We start from the raw sequence: 24,182 nt of genomic DNA on the forward strand, positions 1-24,182 counted from the left end.
GATTCTTGAGATATAAGAAGCCTAGATTTTCTATCCAGAGAAATGTAAAAAAATCCTGCTGAGACCTTTTATGAGTGAACTTAGTTAAAAGCTCCCAATCTTGGCCGGGCGCAGTGGCTCACGCTTGTAATCCCAGCACTTTGGGAGGCCAAGGTGGGCGGATCACGAGCTCAGGAGATCGAGACCATCCTGGTTAACACGGTGAAACCCCATCTCTACTAAAAATACAAAAAATTAGCCGGGCATGGTGGTGGGCGCCTGTAGTCCCAGCTACCCGGGAGGCCGAGGCGGGAGAATGGCGTGAACCCGGGAGGCGGAGCTTGCCATGAGCCGAGATTGCGCCACTGCACTCCAGCCTGGGCGGCAGAGCGAGACTCTGTCTCAAAAAAAAGGCTCCCAATCTTGAGCCAGGCGCAGCCGTGCACACCTACCTATTGTCCCAGCTACTCAGGAGACTGAGGCAGGATGATTGCCCAGGAGTTCAGGGCTTCGGTGCACATTGATCATGTCTATGAATGACCACTGCTCTCCTGCCTAGGCAACATAGCAAGATCTCTAAAAAATAAAAAAAAAAGCTTTTATGCATTCCAACTATTTTGAGTCCCAGGGCAGGAAAGATTGTCAAGAAATTTAAATCATTTAAGCCTTGAACTAGGCTAACCTTTTAGCTTAGATGGTGTCTACCTACAGTCAGTTCTTTCAGGACTAGCCCTGGATCCTAAGTCCTGATAGAATAATTATCATCCCTCTGCAGCCTCTACTCTTCATGGATCTTTTGGATGAAAGAACACTCGTGGCAGTAGAACGGCCTCTGGATGACATCATTGCTCAGCTCCCACCACCCATTAAAAAGAAGAAATTTGGAACCTAAAACAGGGCACTGTCTGTGTCCTTCCTTGAACTGTCTACCCTGTTGCTTTTCACAAATCATGGTAATAAAACAAGTTATTCTTGAGGACTAGTCATTATAAATGTTTTCTTCCAAAATAATGGACAGTCATTTCCCTTCATTGAATGAAAATGAATGGAAATTCCAAATGAGGTATTTGTATTGGGGATAATGTGCTCAGTAGCTACAAACTCATCTAATGTTGATTGAGTCCTGCTTATTCTGTAGGCCACAATCTCAGAAGAAAAGATATTTGTGTTCTGTTCCCTATTACATGCCTAAGGCTTCAGAGAGCTGATAGCCTTCACTTCCTGCCAGCCCCCAGCCCATGGAACTGCGTAGGAATCTGCCCATCCTTGCCCTGGAGGGCAGAGGACCGTAATTACTTACCCAGGATAGCCTGACCACTAATCAGCCTTAGAGTTCAAGGAAGAATTTCAACTCCAGCATTATAAGGGAGTGCTCCATCTAAAAAATAGATGCCTTTGACCTTTGACAGTCAGCCGTTAATTTTTTTTAAAGCTTGGGTTATCAGTCCCATTAACTGCCTTTTTACCTGTTATGTGCTGGTTTCAAAAGGTATGGAAGGGCCAGGCATGGTGGCTCATGCCTGTAATCCCAGCATTTTAGGAGGCCAAGGTGGGAGCATCACTTGAGTCCAGAGACCAACCTGGGCAACATAGGGAGACCCTATCCCTAAAGAAATACAATATGAAAAAAAAGATATAGGAGCTGGGCACACATCAGTAGTCCCAGCTACTCGGGAGGCTCACTGGAGCCCAGGAGCTTGAGACCATAGTGTGCTATGATCATACTGGTGAATAGCCACTGCACTCCAGCCTGGGCAACATAGTGTGAGACCCTGTCTCTTTAAAAAAAAAAAAAAAAAAAAAAGGTAAGGAAACACTGGGCAGGAATTTTGTTAGGGATTAAGAGTAGAGATGGGGACCCGAGAGCCCACCATGTATTTCACATTTTTCATTCTCTTCTACCTGCTCTGACATTGTTATTCCCACGTGTGTTGTCAACTGGCCAGTTTTAATGTGATCTTTAAATTAGAAAGTGAAGAACTCTAGTTAACTAAACTGAGCAGATAGATTTCTTTCCCTTCTCGGGATGTATTCTGTTGCATGCCTGCGTAAACCCAGTTTGTGTGGTTTTTGTTTGTTTGTTTTGGGGATGGAGGGCTGAAGTGTGGGCAGAGAAGTGTGTGGGTTCTGATAACATCATGAATGAAGGGTTGGTGAAAAACATTTTGCCATGATTAGCCCCACCCTCCATTCTGGAAAGGGAAAATAAATGAGGATTTAAGGTAGATGTTTGGGGGGAGAATTAACAGAGAGAGAGAGGTTATAAGAGAGATAAACAGAGCCCAATAATTTATCACATAAAGGACAGCCTATTTTAGGTTTGATAAGAAAGAACAGATATGATAAGATTTATAATGGATGTCTTTGCCTCTGCCCCACCTGTTAGGTTTTACAGTGATAGGAGTAATTTAAACAAATACCTGCTGGGCGCCATGGCTGTAATCCCAGCACTTTGGGAGGCTGAGACTGGCAAATAGCTTGAACCGAGGACTTTGAGACCAGCCTGGGCAACATGGTGAAACTCCATCCCTACAAAACATACAAAAATTAGCCAGGCGTGGTGGCAAGCACCTGTAGTCCCAGCTTCTCAGGAGGCTGAGGTGGGAGGATTGCTTGAGCCCAGGAGGAAGAGGCTGCAGTGATCCCTGAGCACGCCGCTGCACTCCAGCCTAGATTTTTTTGAGACCCTCTCTCAAAGAAAACAAAATACCTGCAACTTTTTAGGTCACCTCTGTAAAAAAAAAACTTGCCTCTTGTTGAATAAATTTTTTTCTGTAAGGTATATTTTTCCAGTCTGGATTAGACTGGACTATTAGGGACCTTTTTAGTTTACTGAAGATTCTGTCCTTTCTAAGAAATGTTTTAAGTGGTTGAAATGACAAGTTCAAGTTGCTGGTCTACATTGAATACTTGTGAACAGATGGAGGCTAGGATGCCTTAAATAGTAACTCACTTGTGGCCCGGTGCAGTGGCTCACACCTGTAATCCCAGCACTTCGGGAGGCCAAGGCAGGCAGATCACTTGAGGTTCAGGAGTTCAAGCCAGCCTGGCCAACATGGCAAAACCCCATCTCTACTAAAAATACAAAAGTTAGCCAGGCATGGTGGCACACGCCTGTAATCCCAGCTACTTGGGAGGCTGAGGCAGGAGAACTGCTTGAACCTGGGAGGCAGAGGTTGCAGTGAGCCAAGATCTCACAGAGCGAGACTCCATCTCAAAATAAAATAATAAATTAACTCACTTGCTTTTCATTCGTTGTAGAGCTGTAAATTCAGAGAATCCTTGTCAACTGGAATCTAGTTTATGGCTTAACTTACTTAAATTCTAGAATCTTGTGGGTTGTGGAGGATGTAATTCTCACAGAGAGAGCCCACAGATCATCTGAATGAGGAAGTAAAAGTTCTGAAAGTAGAAAGCACTCCTTTTCAACTTTTCCAGCCAGTGATTTGTACTTCCTTAAATGGTATGGGAAGTAAGTGCTTTGGGCCTTGAAATTCTTCCAAAGTAGAAAACTTGGAATACAAATGAAGCAGAAACTGACTAGGGCAAGTTAGAGAAATTGGGGTAAGGGAAGGGAGGGGAAAGGAGGGGAGGGAATGTGAGGGGAAGGGACTGTGGGAGAGGGGAGAGGAGGGGAGGGGATGTAAGGGGAAGGGAAGGGAAGGAAAACCAGTATTAAAAAAGGGGACCGCTTTAGTGCATGGGTTTCAGGGTGTTTTTACTTTGGGGGTTTGTGTAACCTAGACATTTAAAACGTTTCCCTCTTCGCGTTATGTTTCTGTTTTTGCCATTTTGCATACCTCTGCTCATTCTTGGGTTCTACAGAAAAATTCTGATTTGAAACCAGCCCAGGAAAGGTCTTTTTTGTCAATCTGACTCAAATGCTTTAAAAATTCACTCTTCTCAGGTACTGGTTAGTAAACTAATCTCTGAATGGATAATTCCCATGTACCGTGGAGAGTATAGCAAATTCAACTAAGAAGAACTAAAATCTTGGAATATTGGAAGATAGAGACCATCAAATTTGGGGGGTGTTAGGCTTTCTTTTGAGCATCAACCTTTCTTTAAATGGTACTTAATACCGAACCACAATGTATGCTGTAGATAAAAATGAAGTTATTCCTATTGGGTGGAGATGAAGCAGGAGTTTGTAAAAGAAACGTGAGTCTCAGTCTTTTTTTTCCTTTTTTTTTCTTCTTTTTTTTTTTTTTGAGACAGTCTTGCTCTGTCACCAGGCTGGAGTGCAGTGGTGCGATCTCGGCTCACTGCAACATTCGCCTTCTAGATTCAAGCGATTCCCCTGCCTCAGTCCCGAGTAGCTGGGACTGCAGGTGCCCGCCACCACGCCTGGCTAATTTTTTGTATTTTAGTAGAGACGGGGTTTCAGCATGTTGGCCAGGATGGTCTCAATCCCCTGACCTGGTGATCTGCCCACCTCGGCCTCCCAAGGTGCTGGGATTTCATGTGTAAGCCACCGCACCTGGCCATTCTCATTTTTACAGTCTTGGAAATGGGAGATCAAGAAGGGTAGAGGTAATTTTTCCCATAGTCACACATTGATTTGTTAGAGGCCAAGGTGGCATTCTTCAGCTTATTCCCCCACTATCTCAGTTATAGGAACCTAATCATAAATATGATTGTCAGAAGCATTTGAACCAAAGCAAATGTATCTTGAATAGGAGCTAGGTAAAATGAGGCTGAGACCTACTGGGCTGCATTCCCAGACAGTTAAGCCATTATAAGTCACTGAATGAGATAGAAGGTCGGCACAAGATACAGGTCATAAAGACCTTGCTGATAAAACAGGTTGCAGTAAAGAAGCCGGCTAAAACCCACCAAAACCAAGAAGGCCACAAGAGTGACCTCTGGTCGTCCTCACTGCTACACTCCCACCAGCGCTATGACAGTTTACAAATGCCATGGCAACGTCAGGAAGTTACTGTATATGGTCTAAAAAGGGAAGGCATGAATAATCCACTCCTTGCTTAGCATATCATCAAGAAATAACCATAAAAGGCTGGGTGCGGTGGCTCATGCCTGTAATATCAGCACTCTGGAAGGCTGTGGTGGGCAGATCACCTGAGGTCAGGAGTTCCAGACCAACCTGGCCAACTTGGTGAAACCCCGTCTCTACTAAAAAAAAATACAAAAATTAGCTGGGCATGGTGGCACACACCTATAGTCCCAGCTACTAGGGAGGCTGAGGCAGGAGAATCACTTGAACTGGGCAGGCAGAGGTTGCAGTGAGCCGAGATCGCACCACTGCACTCCAGCCTGGCGGCAGAGTGAGGCTGTGTCTCCAAAAAAAAAAAGAACCATAAAAATGGGCAACCAGCCTTGGGGCTGCTCTGGCTTTCCTTCACTTGCTTAATAAACTTGCTTTCACTTTACCAACTCGCCCTGAATTCTTTCTTGCATAAGATCCAAGAACCCTCTCTTGGGGTCTGGATTGGGACCACTTTCCTGTAACATGATGATTAGCAGGCATGATACACAAAGGATTTTCTGTTTCGTAGGCTACAGGGAAGGTGTTTGAGCACTTGATCTAGCTGTAATATTGAGTTATGTGGGCAGTCTTTTGTGTTAGTCATATAGAGTGTAGTAATGTACAATCTAGGACATTGTCTCCTGGTGCTCATGTCTGGGTGTTTCTTGGGCCAATTCCTGGGTGTGGCTCATACTGTGTCCATTTTCTTTCACTTTTATTTGGCCTTCGTACTGGCTGTTTTCCCATCAGCAGTGTTTGAAAGTATTTGTTTCCTTATTCCTTACCAATGTATTGGCAGACTAATTTTAGCCTATCCAATGGGTGAAAAATGCTATCTCATTTTACTCTGCATTTCCCTGTTTACTAATGAGGTTGCTCACTTTATGTGTTTGGCTGTTTGGCCAATTGCATGAATTACATATTCATAACCCTTTCTCCTTTTTTTCCCCTAATGTGTTGTCTTTTTCTTTCTTTCTGGTTTTTTTTTTTTTTTTTTTTTTTAGACAGTCTCACTCTGTCACCCAGGCTGGAGTGCAGTGGCGCAGTCTTGGCTCACTGCCAGCTCCGCCTCCCGGGTTCAAGGCATTCTCCTGCCTCAGCCTCCTGAGTAGCCGGGACTACAGGCGCCTGCCACCATGCCTGGCTAATTTTTTGTATTTTTAGTAGAGACGGGGTTTCACCGTGTTAGCCAGGATGGTGTCGAGCTCCTGACTTCGTGATCCGCCCACCTCGGCCTCCCGAAGTGCTGGGATTACAAGCGTGAGCCACCGTGCCCAGCCGTGTTGTCTTTTTCTTTTAGTATTTCAAGGTATTTTATGACGTAGATCAGCACTGTCCAATAAACTTTCTGTGATGATAGAAAAGTAGGCCAAGCGTGGTGGCTCATGCCTGTAATCGCAGCACTTTGGGAGGCCAAGCCGGATGAATCACCTGAGCTCAGGAGTTTGAGACCAGCCTAGGCACCATGAAACCCCGTCTCTACTAAAAATACAAAAATTAGCTGGGTGTAGTGGCGCATGCCTATAATCTCAGCTACTTGGGAGGCTGAGGTGGGAGAATTGCTTGAGCCTGGGAGGTGGAAGTTGTAGTGAGCAGAGATCATGCCACTGCACTCCAACCTGGGTGACAGAGTGAGACCCCTGTATCAAAAATAAATAAGTAAGGCTGGGCACGGTGGTTCACGCGTGTAATCCCAGCATTTTGGGAGGCCGAGGCGGGTGGATCATGAGGTCAGGAGTTCGAAGCCAGCATAAGGTGGCTCATGCCTGTAATCCCAGTGCCTTGGGAGGCTGAGGTGGGCGGATCACGAGGTCAGGAGTTGAAGACCAGCCTGACCAACTTGGTGAAACTCTGCCTCTACTAAAAATACAAAAATTAGCCAGGCATGGTGGTGTGTGCCTGTAATCCCAGCTACTCAGGAGGCTGAAGCAGGAGAATTGCTTGAACCTGGGAGGCAGAGGTTGCAGTGAGCCGAAATCGCACCACTGCACTCCTGCCTGGGTAACAGAGCAAGACTCCGTCTCAAAAAAAAAAAATTCTGTTCTTAGTCACACTAGCAACATTGCAAGTGCTCAATAGTCACATGTGCCTAGTAACTATCTTACGGCATAGCACAAATAGAAAACATTTCTGTTTTATTTATTTATTTATTTTTTGAGATGGAGTCTCACTCTGTCGCCTAGGCTGGAGTGCAGTGGCACCATCTTGGCTCACTGCAACCTCCACCTCCTGGGTTCAAGCGATTCTCCTGCCTCAGCCTCCCAAGTAGCTGGGACTACAGGCATGCGCCACCATGCCCGGCTAATTTATATATATATGTACATATATATATATATATATATATATACACACACACACACACACACACGCACACACACACATATATATACACACACACATATATACACACATACTTATATATGTGTGTGTGTGTGTATATATATATACACATATATATTTTTTTTTAACTCTGAACTTTTTATTGGCCTCCTGCTCCTCAAAGGGTACCCTGCTTCTGCTGGCTTAATGCCTCAGAACTTTGGTGTCGTTGGTCTCAGACACCACTTTGTCATCCACTGTCCGGCGGGTGGTGGTCTTTTGGATGGTTTGCAAAAAATATGGAACGCTTCACGAATTTGCGTGTCATCCTTGCTCAGGGGCCACGTTAATCTTCTCTGTATCGTTCCAATTTTAGTATATGTGCTGCTGAAGTGAGCACAATTTTTATATTTTTTGTAGAGACAAGGTTTCACCATGTTGGCCAGGCTGGAACTCCTAACCTCAGGTGATCTGCCTGCCTCAGCCTCCCAAAGTGCTGGGATTACAGGTGTGAGCCACCATGCCTGGCCAGAATTTTTAATTTTAATTTAAATAGCTACATGTGCTAATAGCTTTCATATTGACCAGCACAGATCTAGATATTCAGGCTTAGCTTTGTGTCAGTTCATTGTCTTTAGGAAGTTATAGAATTTAGTAACAGCTATACATTTATTGAGTGGCTACTATATGCAACTCACCAAAAACAGAAGAAAAATACAGCCTCAGCCCTCAAGAACTATAACACCTAGAAGGGGAGAGAAGCAAGTAGATCAGTCATGCTACATGAGGTCAGGTACAGTGGCTCATGCCTGTAACCCCAGCACTTTGGGAGACCAAGGCAGGAGGATTCCTTGAACTTGAGACCAGCCTGGGCAACACAGTGAGACCCCATCTCTACGAAAACATTTTTTTAAAATTAGCCAGATGTGGTGGCACATGCCTGTGTTTCCTAGCTACTCGAGAGGCTGAGGTGGGAGACTTGTTTGAGCCTGGGAGGTTGAGGCTGCAGTGACCTGGGACCACACCATTGCATTCCAGCCTGAGAACAGAGCAAGACCCTGACACACAGACACACACACACACACACACACCACACACACAATAGAGTGGTTTCCACAGAAGGAAGCTAAGCAGTTTAGGAAAGTATGTGGAAAAGACAAGTTGTTTTGGATACAGAGTCCTTGAGCCAACATGTAGTGAGAAATAAGACCAGTTGGGGTGGGCCTTCCAGTCTGTGGTCCAGAATTTTCATTCAGTGGAAAACACAGCTGTGAGTCACTCACACATTCAACGGAATGACAGTAAAAATGCCCATTTGTGTAAGGGGCAGAAGAGACTGGAAGTTAGGGAGGCAAAAAACAGGCTGTTGTGTAGGTGACGTGGGGTCTATGTTAGGGCTGCCATAACAAAGCACTATTGGGATGGCTTCAACAACATAACTTATTTTTTTTTTTTTTTGGAGACAGGGTCTGGCTCTGTTGCCCAGGCTGGATTGCAGTTGCTCAATCTTGACTCATTGCAGCCTTAACCCCTGGGCTGAAGCAGTCCTCCAGCCTCAGCATCCTGAGTAGCTAGAACTACAGGTGTGCGCCACTACACCTGGCTAATTTTTTTTTTTTAATAGCCCAAACTGTCATTTTTTCTTTTTCTTTCTTTTTTTTTTTTGGAATAGAGTCTCACTCTGATGCCCAGGCTGGAGTGCAGTGGCACGATCTCAGCTCACTGCAGCCTCTGCCTCTAGGGTTCAAGCGCTTCTCCTGCCTCAGCCTCCCAAGTAGCTGGGGTAATAAGTGTGTGCTACCACACCCAGCTAATTTTTGTATTTTTAGTAGAGACGGGGTTTCACCATGTTGGTCAGGCTGGTCTCAAACTCCTGATCTCAAGTGATCCACCCGTCTCGGCCTCCCAAAGTGTTGGGATTACAGGCACGAGCCACCGCACCTGGCCTTTTTCTTTCTTTTTTTTTTTTTAATCAAGGATCTATTTTTTTGTAGAGATGGGGTCTCACTATGTTGCCCAGGCTGGTCTAGAACTCCTGAACTCAAGCAATCCACCTGCCTTGGCCTCCCAAAGTGCTGGGATTATAGGCGTGAGCCACTGTGCCAGACCAGAAATTTATTTTCTCATAGTTCTGGAGGCTAAAGGTCTGAGATTGAGATCAAGGTGTCAGCAGGATTTTTTGTTTGTTTGTTTGTTTGTTTGTTTTTGGTGGTGGTGGTTGTTTTGAGACAGAGTCTCACTCTGTTGCCCAGGCTGGAGTGCAGTGGAGCAATCTTGGATCACTGCAACCTCCGCCTTCCAGGTTCAAGTGATTCTCCTACCTCAGCCTCCTGAGTAGCTGGGATTACAACCATGCAACACCATGCCCAGCTAGTTTTTGTATTTTTAGTAGAGATGGAGTTTTACCATGTTGGCCAGGCTGGTCTTGAACTCTTGACCTCAAGTGATCTGCCAGCCTCAGCCTCCCAAAGTGCTGAGATTACAGATGTGAGCCATCGTGCCTGGCCTTGTTTTTTAGCTTTTTGTTTGTTTGTAGAGACGAGGTCTTGCTGTATTGCCCAGGCTGGTGTTGAACTCCTGGACTCAAGTGATCCTCCTGCCTCCTGATGTGCTGTGGTTACAGGCATGAGCCACCACGCCAGGCTGGATTGGTTTCTTCTGAGGCCTCTCTCCTTGCCTTGTAAATGACCATCTTCTCCCTTCATCTTCCCATGGTCTTCCCTCCATTCATGTATCTCTGCCCTCATCTCCTCTTATAAGGAAAACAGTCAAACTGGATTAGGGCCCACCCCAGTGACCTCATTTTAACTCAGTTACCTCTTTAAAGATTTGATCTCCAGGCTGGGTGTGGTGGCTCACACCTGTAATCCCAGCACTGTGGGAGGCCAAGGCAGCCGTATCGCCTGAGGTTAGGAATTCGAGACCAGCCTGGCCAACATGGTAAAACCCCGTCTCTACTAAAAATACAAAAATTAGCTGGGCATGATGGCAGGCATTTGTAATCTCAGCTACTCGGGAGGCTAAGGCAGGAGAATTGCTTGAACCCAGGAAGCAGAGGTTGCAGTGAGCCGAGATGGTGCCATTGCACTCCAGTCTGGGCAACAAGAGGGAAACTTCATCTCAAAAAAAAAAAAAAAAGAGGCCGGGCACGGTAGCTCACGCCTGTAATCCCAGCACTTTGGGAGGCCAAGGCGGGCGCATCACGAGGTCAGGAGATCGAGACCATCCTGGCTAACACGATGAAACCCCGTCTCTACTAAAAATTAAAAAATTAGCCAGGCGTGGTGGCAGGTGCCTGTAGTCCCAGCTACTCGGGAGGCTGAGACAGGAGAATGGCATGAACCCAGGAGGCGGAGCTTGCAGTGAGCTGAGATCAGGCCGCTGCACTCCAGCCTGGGCGACAGAGCGAGACTCCATCTCAAAAAAAAAAAAAAAAAAAAAAAAGAACTGGTGAAGGGGGAAATAGACTTTTAATTTAATTTTTATTTTTTTATTTTTTTTGAGACAGTCTCGCTTTGTCACCCAGGCTTGAGTGCAGTGGCACGACCATGGCCCACTGCAACCTCCGCCTCCCGGGTTCAAGCGATTCTCCTGCCTCAGCTTCCCAAGTAGCTGGGATTACAGGCACCTGCCACCATGCCTGGCTAATTTTTGTATTTTTAGTGGAGACAGGGTTTCACCACGTTGACCAGGCTGGTCTCGAACCCCTGACCTCAAATGATCCACCCACCTCGGCCTCCCAAAGTGCTAGGATTACAGGCGTGAGCCACCGTGCTGGGCTGACTTTTATTTTTAGATATTATTTGAATTTCATGACAAATTACGTAATTTCCGTGATTGTCAATAAAAAAAAGAAAAAAGAAAACACTGGTGATTTTCCGTAATTAAGTGGATTCAATGTAACTAAACTTCTATTTAGTGTGTCCTTGCTAATATTTTCCTTTAAAAAGTCACAGTGCTAAAAAACTGTCACCAGCTGCTGCTTATTAGGAATGTGGTTAGCAAATGTGGGTTTTCATAGTCATGCTGTATGAGATCGTTAATCCATTTTTGCGGGTTTCAGATGGTTAGTGATTTATCTTGGTGGGATGAATTAAAAATGTGCTTGCATCAGCTAAAGGACATATGCACCTTTCTCTCTTTCGTGACATGTTTGTGCTGGAGTGAAAATATATTGCAGGATATTTCTACTGGAAGGTAAAGTAGTACTATTCATTGAAAAGGATAACTGATCCTGCTGCCTTCTTAGTGGGGAAGAGTTATGCATAGATAATTTTTCAAAGCTGGATGTTGGATCAGTTATTTTATAAGCTTATTTCTCCCTTTGGCTTCTTCCTTAGTAGTAATTGAGTGGCTCCTGCTTTTGTTCCTCTGGCATCAGGCCACCTTTGTGGCAGTGACCTTCAGGCTTGCTAAGGGCTGCAATTTTGCTTGAGGCCCTCCTTCCTTATGAAATTACACAACACTCAAACATTGGAACCAGCCCCAGATCCACTAATTCTTTTCCTTTGACGGACTCTTGGCAATCTATACTGTCTTTCAGCCAAAGTGTAGCTTTATACAAGATCTGTTTGTCACCGAAATTAATTTGGCCATTTGCCCTTTAAGCATGGCATCAAATGGTGTTATGGCATACTCATTCCTAGATAAAGTATAGACTAGCAGCTGGAGAGTTTTTTTTTTTTTCTTCCTTCCTTCCTTCCTCTTTCTTCTTTTCCCTCCCTTCCTTCTTTCTTTCCTTCCTTCCCTCCCTCCTTTCTTCCTCTCTCTTCTCTTCCCTCCCTCCCTGCCTGCCTGCCTCCCTTCCTCTCTCTTCCCTTCCTCTCTCTTCCCTCCCTCCCTCCTTCCCTCCCTCCCTCCCTCCCTCCCTTCCTTCCTTCCTTCCTTCCTTCCTTCCTTCTTTTTGAGACAGGGTCTCACTGTGTCACCCAGGCTGGAGTGCAGTGGTCTGATCACAGCCCACTACAGCCTTGAACTCCTGGGCTCAAGTGATCCTCTCACCTTAGGCTCCCTAGTAGCTAGGACTACAGGTGCCCACCACCACACCCAGTTAGTTTTTGTATTTTTTATAGAGATGGGGTTTTGCCACATTGCCCAGTCTGGGCTCAAGTGATCCTCCTGCCTCGGCCTCCCAAAATGCTAGGATTATAGGCTTGAGCCACTGTGCCCAGCCAAGAGTTTCTATCAAAGGTTTTATTGTTGGTGCGGCTGAAAGTCAACTGGTAATAACAGCAATGGGTACTCATTTATTTATTTATTTATTTGAGATGGAGTCTTGCTCTGTCCCCCAGGCTGGAGTGCAGTAGCACGATCTCGGCTCACTGCAACCTCCGCCTCCCAGGTTCAAGCAATTCTCCTGCCTAAGCCTTCTGAGTAGCTGGGACTACAGGTGCATGCCACCACGCCCGGCTAATTTTTTTGTGTGTTTTTAGTAGAAACGGGGTTTTTGTATTTTTAGTAGAGATGGGGTTTCACCGTGTTAGCCAGGATAGTCTCGATCTCCTGACCTCACGATCAGCCCGCCTCAGCCTCCCAAAGTACTGGGATTGCAGGTGTGAACCACTGTGTCCAGCCTTTATTTTTTATTTATTTTTATTTTTATTTTGTTATTTACTTTTTGAGATGGAGTCTCACTCTTTTGCCAGGCTGGAGTGCAGTGGCGCAATCTCGGCTCACTGCAACCTCTAACTCCCTGGTTCAAGCGATTCTCCTGCCTCAGCCTCCCGAGTAGCTGGGATTATAGGTACGCACCACCACGCCCAGCTAATTTTTGTATTTTTAGTAGAAACGGGGTTTCACCATGTTGGCCAGGATGGTCTCGATCTCCTGACCTTGTGATCCACCCGCCTTGGCCTCCCAAAGTGCTGGGATTACAGGCGTGAGCCACCGTGCCCGGCCTTTCATTTATTTTTTGAGACAGAGTCTCACTCTGTTGCCCAGGCTGGAGTGCAATGGCATGATCTCAGCTCACTATAACCTCTGCCTCCTCAGTTCAAGCAATTCTCGTCCCTCAGCCTCCTGAGTAGCTGGGATTATAGGCATGCACCCCTACACCAGGCTAATTTTTGTATTTTTAGTAGAGACAAGGTTTCATCATGTTGGCCAGGCTGGTCACAAACTCCTGGCCTCAAGCGATCTGCCCGCCTCGGCCTCCCAAAGTGCTGGGATTACAGGTGTGAGCCACTGTGCCTGGCCACCATTTCCTTTTTTTAGAGGTAAAGTAACATGACTCTTCAAAGAGTGATCATAGCTTGTCTCACTGTCCTTAAGAAACTGTGGAAACAGATGTGCGCTCTTTTTATTTCAGATTTCATTATCCACAGTAAGTAGATTTCCACTGACTCCTTGAGATTTCCTAGATGGTAATTTTCACTCTGCAAGGAACCAATAACCTTCAGAGGAATTATTTGAAAGGACTATAGCGCAGAAGGCACTGAATCTCAATCAATCATATGTTTAATGAGTTCCTTCTCTGCAAGGTAATCTTTTTGGAATAGTGGGGAATAAATATAAGTTGATGGGTGGTCCCTGCCCTCCTGTAGTTTATAATCTACTTGGCCAAACAAGCCAGGAACAGAATTAAATTGTTCAAAGGAAAATTCCCAATGAACTGAGGAGTCAGGCAAAGCTGAAATGAAAGCTTGCTAGGTGGTAAGGGAATTCGGCCGGAAGAGGCAGGAGGTGTCTGGAAAGAAGGACTTAGACAACGTGCAAGACATCATTGGGAGACATTGACTGAATGAGTTGGGCTCATCTGAAGGTAGTGATGAAAGGCAATGTTGAAAAGTTCATTTCGGTTCTGATGGAAGGCCTTGCAGATACAGCTTGACAGTTGGGGGATTTTTTTTTTTATGGACATATTTAAAAATAATCTTTTTTTTTTTGAGATGGAGTCTTGCTCTGTCGCCCAGGCTGGAGTGCAGTGGCACGATCTCGGCTCACTGCAACCGCCACCTCCCGGGTTCAAGTGATTCTCCTGCCTCAGCCTCCTGAGTAGCTGGGACTACAAGTGCATGTCACCACGCCCAGCTAATTTTTGTATTTTTAGTAGAGATGGGGTTTCACCATGTTGCCCAGGATGGTCTGGATCTCCTGACCTCGTGATCCCCCCGCCTCGGCCTCCCAAAGCTCTGGGATTACAGGCGTGAGCCATCGTGTCCAGCCTGAAAATAATCTTTAAAGGAAAAATTATCAAGTAATCCCAATACCAATCTATCTCCATTAGCTACTTCCAGGGTTAAATATTTTGTTATATAACTTGCTGTCTTATGTAAGTGCCCTCACTATTAGTTAGCAGATCTGTGACTTACTCCAACTCTATTGGCAAAAAGGTCTTGATAGTCTTGCAGAGAATTCCCAGCACTTCCCTTCTGCTAATAAAGGTGTCCTCAAGTGCCCAACTCCTGGGTGATTACAAATGCAAAAGTGTTAAAAATAGCACTCATACTCTAAGGAATCAGCTGCGAAACACTCTCTAATAAGCAGAAATTTCACATAACTCAGGCCTCTGGGGGCTCACGCCTCAGCTGGAGCAGAGCCAGAATGTCTGTGACCGCAGGTGCACTTGGGCACATTGGGACCTGCTGGAACAGCAAGCTGGCCTCTGCAGTTGATTTAGGAGAGGGCTGGAGGGTTGAGCTTTTGCTGACATTTGCAGCTTGGAAAATCCGACTCCACTAATCGCAAAGAGGATTCTGCTGTAATGATTTTTTTTTTGGTAAGATACTTTTCTCATTTTGAATTCTTTCTTCATTTGGGCTCTGGATACTTCCCAGCCTCTACATTTATTATTTTAACTTCTGTTACAGGAGGCTCTTCAGAAGTTTCTGCCTGCACATGAACATGCATTCACAGAGTGGTGCACGGCCACGGTTTACGAGCCTCAACGTGCACTTCATGAGCAAGCAAGTTTACAGCCCCTTTTACAGGAATTGATGCACATTCCCTCTGCTTGCTCCTGTCCCTGCCCACATGAAAACACAGGGATTTTTTGCTACTACTGCTGAAGAAAAGTTAGAGGGCACCTTGACCTCATGATTTTGCTGAGCACTTGCTTTCTTAACAGTGTGCTTTCTGGACCCTTAGTTTATTTTTAATTTTTTTAATTTTTTTTTTTTTTTTTTTTTTTTTTTTTTTTTTTTGAGACAAACTCTTGCTCTGTCGCCCAGGCTGTAGTGCAGTGGTGCGATCTCGGCTCACTGCAACCTTTGCCTCCTGGGTTCAAGAGATTCTTGTGCCTCATTCTCCTGAGTAGCTGAGATAGGGGTGTGTACCACCACACCTGGCTAATTTTTTTTTTTTTTTTTTTTTTGTATTTTTAGTAGAGATGGGGTTTCACCATGTTGGTCAGGCTGGTCTTGAACTCCTGACCTCAAATGATCTGCTTGCCTCACCCTCCCAAAGTTTTGGGATTATAGGCATGAGCCACTGTGCCCAGCTTGGACCCTTATTTTTGAGGTCTGAAGGGTACTGTATAGTGAAAATAGCCCTGGATCCAGAGGCTGGTAGTCCTGAGTTGTCTCTGCCTCCTTCCTATGGACTTTGGGCCATGGTCTTTGGTCTTTGGCTCTCTGGCCCTCAGTTTTCTTAGCTCTTCTAGTCCATGAAGCTGGAGGAGGTGGGTGGGTTGTATCATTCATGTCTGGATAAAAGCCACTGCAGGCTCTGCAATGTGCACAGCAGTGGCTCATGGCCTTTGGTCAGGGAAACTTCCTGCCAATTGGATGAATCACAGGCTTCAAAAAAATACCTTAGAGACCAAATTTTGCATACAATTTTTGGGAATGCCCACGTACACTTGCCCCAACAAAAGGCCATGGCCTCCAGGCTAAGAAAGTCAGATCTGCGGCCAGGCACGGTGGCTCACGCCTGTAATCCCAGCACTTTGGGAGGCCGAGGCGGGTGGATCATGAGGTCAGGAGTTCAAGAACAGCCTGACCAACATGGTGAAACCCCACCTTTACTAAAATACAAAAATTAGCTGGTGTGATGGCACGCGCCTGTAATCCCAGCTACTTGGGAGGCTGAGGCAGGAGAATTGCTTGAAACTAGGAGGTGGAGGTTGCAGTGAGCTGAGATCAAGCCACTGCACTCCAGCCTGGGTGACAGAATGAGACTCCATCTCAAAAAAAAAAAAAAAAAAAGATCTATGAAGTCAAGTTCAAACTCTTCGATATTTTGTTATGCTTTTCGGCTGGGCATGGTGGCTCATGCCTGTAATCCCAGCACTTTGGGAGGCCGAGGCGTGCGGATCACCTGAGGTCGGGAGTTCGAGACCAGCCTGGCCAACATGGAGAAACCTTGTCTCTACTAAAAAATACAAAATTAGCCAGGCGTGGTGGCACATGCCTGTAATCCCAGCTACTCGGGAGTCTGAGGCAGGAGAATCGTTTGAACCCGGGAGGCAGAGGTTGCAGTGAGCCGAGATCGCGCCATTGCACTCCAGCCTGGGCAAAAAGAGTGAAACACCTTGTCTCAGAAAAAAAAAAAAAAAAAAAGATGCTTTTCACACTCATATCCTCCCATTTCCACTGACCCTATGCTCTGTTCACATTGGAATTCTGGCATCTTCCTAAGTAACCATCTATGATGTTAATTTTGTGTCAACTTGACTGGGCTAAGGGATCCCCAGGTAACTAGTAAAACATAACCTCTGGGTATACCTGTGTGGGTGTTTCAGGAAGAGATTAGCATTTCCACTGTAGACTCTAAAGAAGATCACCCTCACCAATGTGGGCAGGCAGCATCCAGTCAGTTGAGGGCCTGAGCAAAACAAAAGGCAGAGGTAGGGGGAATTCACTCTCTGCCTGAGCTGGGACATCCATCTTCTCCTTCCTTCAGACTTTGGTGAACCTGGCTCTCGGGCCTTGGCAGTGGGATGGTGACTTACATCATTGTCTCCACACCCCAACTCCCACCCTCACCCCCTTCTCAGACTTTCTGTTTTGAGACAGGGTCTTGCTTTGTCACCCGGGCTGGAGTACACTGGTGCGATCTCAGCTCACTGCAACCTCCACCTCCTGGGTTCAAGCAATTCTGCCTCAGCCTCCCGAGTAGCTGGAATTATAAGGGCCCACCACCATGTCTGGCTAATGTTTGTATTTTTAGTAGAGACGGGGGTTTCACCACATTGGCCAGGCTGGACTCGAACTCCTGACCTCAAGTGATCTGCCTGCCTCGGTCTCCCAAAGTGCTGGGATTACAAGCGTGAGTCACCGCGTGTGGCCCCCTTCTCAGACTTTTTTTTTTTTTTTGGAGATGGAGTTTTGCTCTTGTTGCCCAGGCTGGAGTGCAGTGGTGCAATCTTGGCTCACTGCAACCTCTGCCTCCCGGATTCAAGCGATTCTCCTGCCTCAGCCTCCTGAGTAGCTGGGATTGCAGGCGCCTGCCACCACACCTGGCTAATTTTTTGTATTTTTAGTAGAGACGGGGTTTCCCCATGTTGGCCAGACTGGTCTATAACTCTTGACCCCAGGTGATCCACCGCCTCGGCCTCCCAAAGTGCTGGGATTACAGGTGTAAGCCACTGCACCCGGCCCAGACTTTCTTTTTCTTTCTTTCTTTCTTTTTTTTTTTTTTTTTTTTTTGAGGCAGAGTTTTGCTCTTGTTGCCCAGGCTGGAGTGCAATGGTGCCATCTCAGCTCACCGCAATCTCTGCCTCCCAGGTTCAAGCAATTCTCCTGCCTCAGCCTCCCAAGTAGCTGGGATTACAGGCGTGTGCCACCACGCCCGGCTAATTTTTTGTATTTTTAGTAGAGATGGGGTTTCTCCATGTTGGTCAGGCTTGTCTCGAACTCGTGACCTCAGGTGATCCGCCCACCTCAGCCTCTCAAAGTGCTGGGATTAAAGGCTTGAGCCACCGCGCCCGGCCCAGACTTTCAATCTCAGGTTTATACCACTGATTCTGGGTCTCAGGCCTTTGGGATTGGATTGGAAGTGCACCACCAACTTTCCTGGGCCTCCAGTTTGCAGATGGCAGATCGTGGGACTTCTCAGCATCCATAATCTCGTGGCCAGTCCCTTGTAATAATAATAAATTTATATATCTCTATATATCCTATTGGTTGGTTTCTCTGAAGAACCCTAAGACACCATCATTCTGCAAATATCCTTGAGGCCTGCCAATTGTGGCTTCAGGGTTTAAGAAGACATGGTTCCCTCTTGAATTACAGGCAAGTAAACGAGATTACAAAACATTGACAAAGGCTTGGATCATGCTGTGGGACCTTTGCTTGAGCTGTTCACCGTCCGTTGTTACCTCTGTGAAGCTGACCCCAGGCCTAACCAAATGTTCCTTTTATGCTGTTCTGGGGACGTCTTCTGCATGTCACTTAACCACATAGTATCACACCTAGTTGGTTGGTTCTGCATTTTCCTTCCCCACTAGACCGCAAACTCTCAGCTGTTGTTGGTACTATTGAGCTTAAGTACAGGGCCTCAAAAGGAGCCGGAGTACAGGGCTAAGCGCTCAGTACAGAGGGTACGAACCAATCAATGCAAGAATGAACGTGCCACCGGGTCTTGCAGGCTTGCGAAGTGTTTCTCCAAGCTGATTTTGCTTTCCGTGCCCGGGCAGCTCCCGTGAATTGCACGGTAGAGGTCAGGAGTTTCTGGGGGGTCCGTGGGGAGCCAATGGAAGGATGAGGAGAAATGCAGTCCCACCGCATTCGGGTTGCCCACGTCCGGCGAGAGGCGAGGGATCGGACAACTTCTGCACCTCCCGGAAGCGGCTGCGCCGGCCCCGCCCCTCCGGAGACAGGCGTGGCCTCATGAATAATGAATCGTGCGGGGGAGGGGCCGGGCCCGCCCCTCCGGGCGGGAAGAGGGAAGCGCCGAGGCTGCCTGACTGGAATGAGGGTAGCTGCGGCGACTGCGGCGGCTGGAGCGGGGCCGGCCATGGCGGTGTGGACGCGGGCCACCAAAGCGGGGCTGGTGGAGCTGCTCCTGAGGGAGCGCTGGGTCCGAGTGGTGGCCGAGCTGAGCGGGGAGAGCCTGAGCCTGACGGGCGACGCCTCCGCGGCCGAGCTGGAGCCCGCTCTGGGACCCGCGGCCGCCGCCTTCAACGGCCTCCCAAACGGCGGCGGCGCGGGCGACTCGCTGCCCGGGAGCCCAAGCCGCGGCCTGGGGCCCCCGAGCCCGCCGGCGCCGCCTCGGGGCCCCGCGGGTGAGGCGGGCGCGTCGCCGCCCGTGCGCCGGGTGCGGGTGGTGAAGCAAGAGGCGGGCGGCCTGGGCATCAGCATCAAGGGCGGCCGCGAGAACCGGATGCCGATCCTCATCTCCAAGATCTTCCCGGGGCTGGCTGCCGACCAGAGCCGGGCGCTGCGGCTGGGCGACGCCATCCTGTCGGTGAACGGCACCGACCTGCGCCAGGCCACCCACGACCAGGCCGTGCAGGCGCTGAAGCGCGCGGGCAAGGAGGTGCTGCTGGAGGGTGAGCGGGGCCGGGCGGGAGGGTGAGCGGGGCCGGGCGGGAGGGTGGGCGGGCCGCGGCGGCCTGGGCTCGCGGGAGCTCACTTTGTTCCTGCCCCGCCGGCGGGGCGAGCCGGTTCTCTCCCCGTCTCTCTCCAAACCCGGGTTTCTGGAGCTTTCAGTGTGGAAAAACGGATGCTTCTTGCAGGAAAAGTTGGGCAGCCGCCGAAGTGTGGCTTGCAGCCCCTAGGGAAGACTCGGCTGAGATTGAGTAAAAAGCAGCTGCCTATGAAGCCCCACCTCGGCCCGATAAGCTGACACTAAGAACTTGAGGGAGAGCGAACGGCTCGAGTGGGTCTGTCTCCGTTTGCCCGCTGAGAAGTGCCGGGTTGGCGCTTAACTCACTCACCTCTGGCTCCTCGGGGCGGGCGGGTCTATTAAAAAAAAAAAAAAGTCCATCCTCACCGATGCCAGCGGTATGCTCGGGCAAACCACCAAAGCGCTGGTTAATTTATGGGAATTTAACCCATCATTGGCTCTCAACAATAACCAAAGGAGATCATAGCATTTCATTGAAGCCAGAAAGCTGAAACAGCAAGTCTGTGTGGTTAATGAACCTTGTTTAACAGTGGAGGCTCACGTGTTTGAACATTTACTGCCAACTAGAGTTTTGCCCCTTTTGCAAGTCTGCTGCCAGCTTCCTACCACTCACAGGCGCGCTGCTTCAAGACTCTTGGGGTTTTTGTAAGAAACTTGAAATGGCAAATCACAAGATAGGTTTCAATAACCAGGATTATTCTTTACGTTAAGTTATATGTATGTGATCTGTAAGTTGGATCTTTCATGATGAATTTGAACTAAGGCAAAAATAAAATTCCTCTCCTCTAAGGACTCATGCATGTTGGAGGTGATAGAGTATTGTAAATTATAAACGAAAAGTCAGCTGCTTTCTTAGAAATTTTTGAGCGGTCAGCTTTCTTTCACTGGTGATTATGGCTAGCTGTGTTGAAAAGAATATAAAAGAAGATGCTGTCCCTACTTGGTCTCTAGTTGGAGAAATGATAGAAAAATGCAAAACAACTTATAGGGAGGAAAGGAATGAAGTTGGTGATTACGTCGTGCAAACTATATTTAAATGCCAAAGGAATGCAAAGTTAGAAAATAGTTAGTGGAGATGGAATTAGCCAGGGAGGACTTTTTCCCGAAGCTGAATCTTGAGCCAGGTCTCCAAGGAAGTGATGGACATAGGCAGGCAGGGATGAGTCAGGAGGGTATTCCTGGCAGAGGAAGGACAGAAGGGAAGGGCTGGGGGCTGCTGGTGAAGAAGGACCAATCGTCAAACCGAGAGGCCAGAAGTCCAACTTGGCACAATGGATTTTCACTTTCTTATAAATAAGCTTGTGAATATTTGGAAAAATACTGATTTACCGGAAATGATTTCATGTACACCAGTTGTGAAGTTCCAGTGTCCCACCTTTATAATATCCTATTTATAAACCTTATTTATATTGCATGTCTAGGTGGGGCTAGACATTGCTCGGAAATTAGTGTTAATAGAAGGAGTAAAATTATAGATTGTGGTTTGGGTGTGTGTCCAAAAAAAACTGTTACTCTAAACGTGTACCTTGAAGTTGGTCTAGCTAAGCATTTGGTTATAAATTCTTATATCCAGAATATTGAATTTAGTACTATTTATGTAGTCCTCAGTTGTGATGGGCAGACAGTTGAACCTTGTACACCATATTTAGAAGAAAAAAAAAAAAAAAAACCTTTTGGCCAGGTGTGGTGGCTCATGCCTATAATCCCAGCACTTTGGGAGGCCAAGGTGGGCAGATCACCTGAGGTCAGGAGAACATGACGAAACCTCGTCTCTACTAAAAATACGAAAATTAGCCAGGCGTGGTGGCAGATGCCTGTAATCCCAGCTCCTAGGGAGGCTGAGGCAGGAGAATCGTTTGAACCTCAGAGGTGGAGGCTGCAGTGAGCCAAGATCTCACCACTGCACTCCAGCATGGATGCCCAGCCTAGATGACAGAGCAAGACTCCATCTCAAAAACAAACAAACAACCTACTTTTTGTATAGGTATAGTTTGAACCTAGTATTCAGACCAGTAAAATGAAAACCTTGTAGTAAATGCTTCCCAGTCTTTATTGGGCTAAAATAGGCCACGTGTGCTTTTAGAAAGATGGCAGCATAATAACATGTTTATCGAATGCCTTTTTACCTAACACGCAGGTTCTACTTTATTTTCCCACTTTGTACAAGACAAGCAGTTTTTGTTCTTATAAGTAGTGAGGAAGTCAATATAGTAGATTTACGACGTTGCATTTTCAAGCCACTGAGTGTAAAAATAAAATTACTCAAAATATGTAAAACCACTGAAAACAATGATTTAATTGAACCAGTCAAACATTATTTAAAATTGAGAGCTGGTGTCCCATCCAGGTAGGCCACTTTTAAAAGACAGATTTTAAGTTTAGTCTTTAAAGTTTTCAGGCTGTACCATGTTGTCCTTCCATTAGATGTCTGAAAACTTGAAAAACTGCCGTATCATCTCACAGTGATGCTTTTTTGTGGTGTGGGCAGGGAATTTCAGGCACACTTTTGCCAATCCCACACCAGGGAAAGCTATAGTCTTTGGTTGCCTGTGGTTAGGGAATTGAGTTAAAAGTTTCCTTTTTATCTCAGGGATTTGCAGGAGTTATTTATTCATTCATCAGATATTTACTTAACTCTTAACTCATGCCAGAGGCACTTGAAGATACCTGATTCCTGTCCTCAGGAAGTTTAGAGTTGAGATGTGGGGAAACGGAGAAGTAAATAAGTACAGCAGAGGGCTAGAAGTGCTGTTTTAATAGAAGTTTGCACAACCCAAAGGAGAGAGAGGTCTATATAGGTCCATCATGGGAATCAGAGGTTGAGGATGCCCAGGTTGATGAAGCTTAAATTGAGCTTCCCCTTTAGAAGAGAGCTGCCACCAGTAAAGACACAGAAGTGCAAGACATTAAAAAGTTATTCTAGCCAGTAGGGTAGAGTAGAAGCAAGGACTTTGTGGTCAGATGTGGGTTTGTTTCTGGCTAGTGGTTTGTAACCCCTAGGCAAGTTACTTAATCTTGCTAAACCTTAGTTTCCTCATCTGTAAAGCCAGGATGATAATAACACCTCCCTCAAAGTTGTTAATTCATTTTGCAATTCACATGTTGAGTACTTTTTAAGGGACTGGGAATATAGCAATGAACAGCACAGGTCTGAATGAGGAAGGTAGGACCGGGTCACGAAGGTATGCCACGAGTTAACAAAGACACTCTCAAAGTAGGAAGGATGGCAAGTCGTTAAAATAACATCCAGGGCTCCATTTTTACCTGAAGAAGAATAGATGATAAGAATTATTTTAGGTGATTAGGTTAAGAATGAGTTTGCGCTGGTCCGAGTGCAGTGGTGTTTACAACTAATTGATCACAACTAGTTACAGATTATTTGTTCCTTCTCCACTCTCACTGCTTCACTTGACTAGCTTTAAAAAAAAAAAGAAAGAAAGAAAGAAAAGAAAAGAGAAAAAAAGAAAAACCAAGTGTGGTGGCTCATGCCTGTAATCCAGCACTTTGGGAGACCAAAGCAGGAAGATCATTTGAGGCTGAGTTCAAGACAAGCCTGGGCAACATAGCAAGACCCTATCTGTACAAAAACTTCAAAAAAAAAATAGATAAAACAATTAGCTGGGTGTAGTGGCGCAATTGTAGTCCCAGCTACTTGAGAGGCTGAGGTGGATCACATGACCCCAGGAGGTTGAGGCTGCAGGGAGCCATGATTGCACCACTGCATTCCAGCCTGGGTGAACAGAAACGCTGCCAATAAATAAATAAATAAGTAAATAAAATATTTGAGACAGAGTCTCGCTCTGTTGCTTAGCTGGAGTGCAGTAGAACAGTGTTTTGCTGTTCTCAACTGACTATTCGAGGATCCAATCAGTGTTCCTGGCTAGGTTAGTACACTGTGGTAACCAACTGGACAACAAATAATGCTGCTTGCTTGCATCTTCCACTAAATAGTATAATAATGTCTTACATTTTAATCAGGATTTTAAAATTATGCATTTTATTTATTTTGAGACAGGGCCTCTCTCCGTTGCCCAAACTGGAGTGTAGTGGCGTGATCACAGTTCACTGCAGCCTCAACCTCTTGGGCTCAAGCGATCCTCCCACCTCAGCCTCCTAAGTAGCAGGACTACAGGTGTGCACTGCCATGACGGCTAATTTTTTGTTTTTTTTTTTTTGAGACGGAGTCTTGCTCTGTCACACTACACTCTGTCGGAGTGCAATGGCGTGATCTCAGCTCACTGCAACCTCTGCCTCCCAGGTTCAAGTGATTCTCCTGCCTCAGCCTCCTGAGTAGCTCGGACTACAGGCGCATGCCACCATGCCCAGCTAATTTTTTTTTTGTATTTTTAGTAGAGACGGGGTTTCACCATCTTAACCAGGTTGGTCTTGA

General features: G+C 46.6%; 2 protein-coding genes and 1 non-coding gene across 8 annotated transcripts in view; 2 read left to right on the forward strand and 1 right to left on the reverse strand.

Annotated features, from left to right (window-relative positions):
• Window positions 1–955, forward strand: part of UTP4 (UTP4 small subunit processome component) — a 36,470-nt gene extending 35,515 nt beyond the window's left edge. For all 6 annotated transcript variants that reach the window (XM_009430976.4, XM_016928481.4, XM_009430975.3 and 3 more), the window contains 1 exon segment: window positions 755–955. In XM_009430976.4, coding sequence (XP_009429251.1) covers window positions 755–871 — 117 coding nt within the window. In that variant the 3' untranslated portion in view covers window positions 872–955.
• A 6,623-nt stretch (window positions 956–7,578) lies between these two features.
• LOC112205987 (U6 spliceosomal RNA) lies at window positions 7,579–7,685 on the reverse strand. The gene has a single exon (XR_002940114.1). It is a non-coding gene; the product is annotated as a U6 spliceosomal RNA (small nuclear RNA).
• Window positions 7,686–17,544: 9,859 nt separating this feature from the next.
• Window positions 17,545–24,182, forward strand: part of SNTB2 (syntrophin beta 2) — a 129,634-nt gene continuing 122,996 nt past the window's right edge. The window contains exon 1 of the mRNA XM_024349895.3: window positions 17,545–19,715. Coding sequence (XP_024205663.1) covers window positions 19,061–19,715 — 655 coding nt within the window. The 5' untranslated portion in view covers window positions 17,545–19,060. The remainder of the gene's footprint in view (window positions 19,716–24,182) is intronic.

This window comes from Pan troglodytes, chromosome 18, assembly GCF_028858775.2.
Source record: "Pan troglodytes isolate AG18354 chromosome 18, NHGRI_mPanTro3-v2.0_pri, whole genome shotgun sequence".
NCBI classification, from domain to species: Eukaryota; Metazoa; Chordata; class Mammalia; order Primates; family Hominidae; genus Pan; species Pan troglodytes.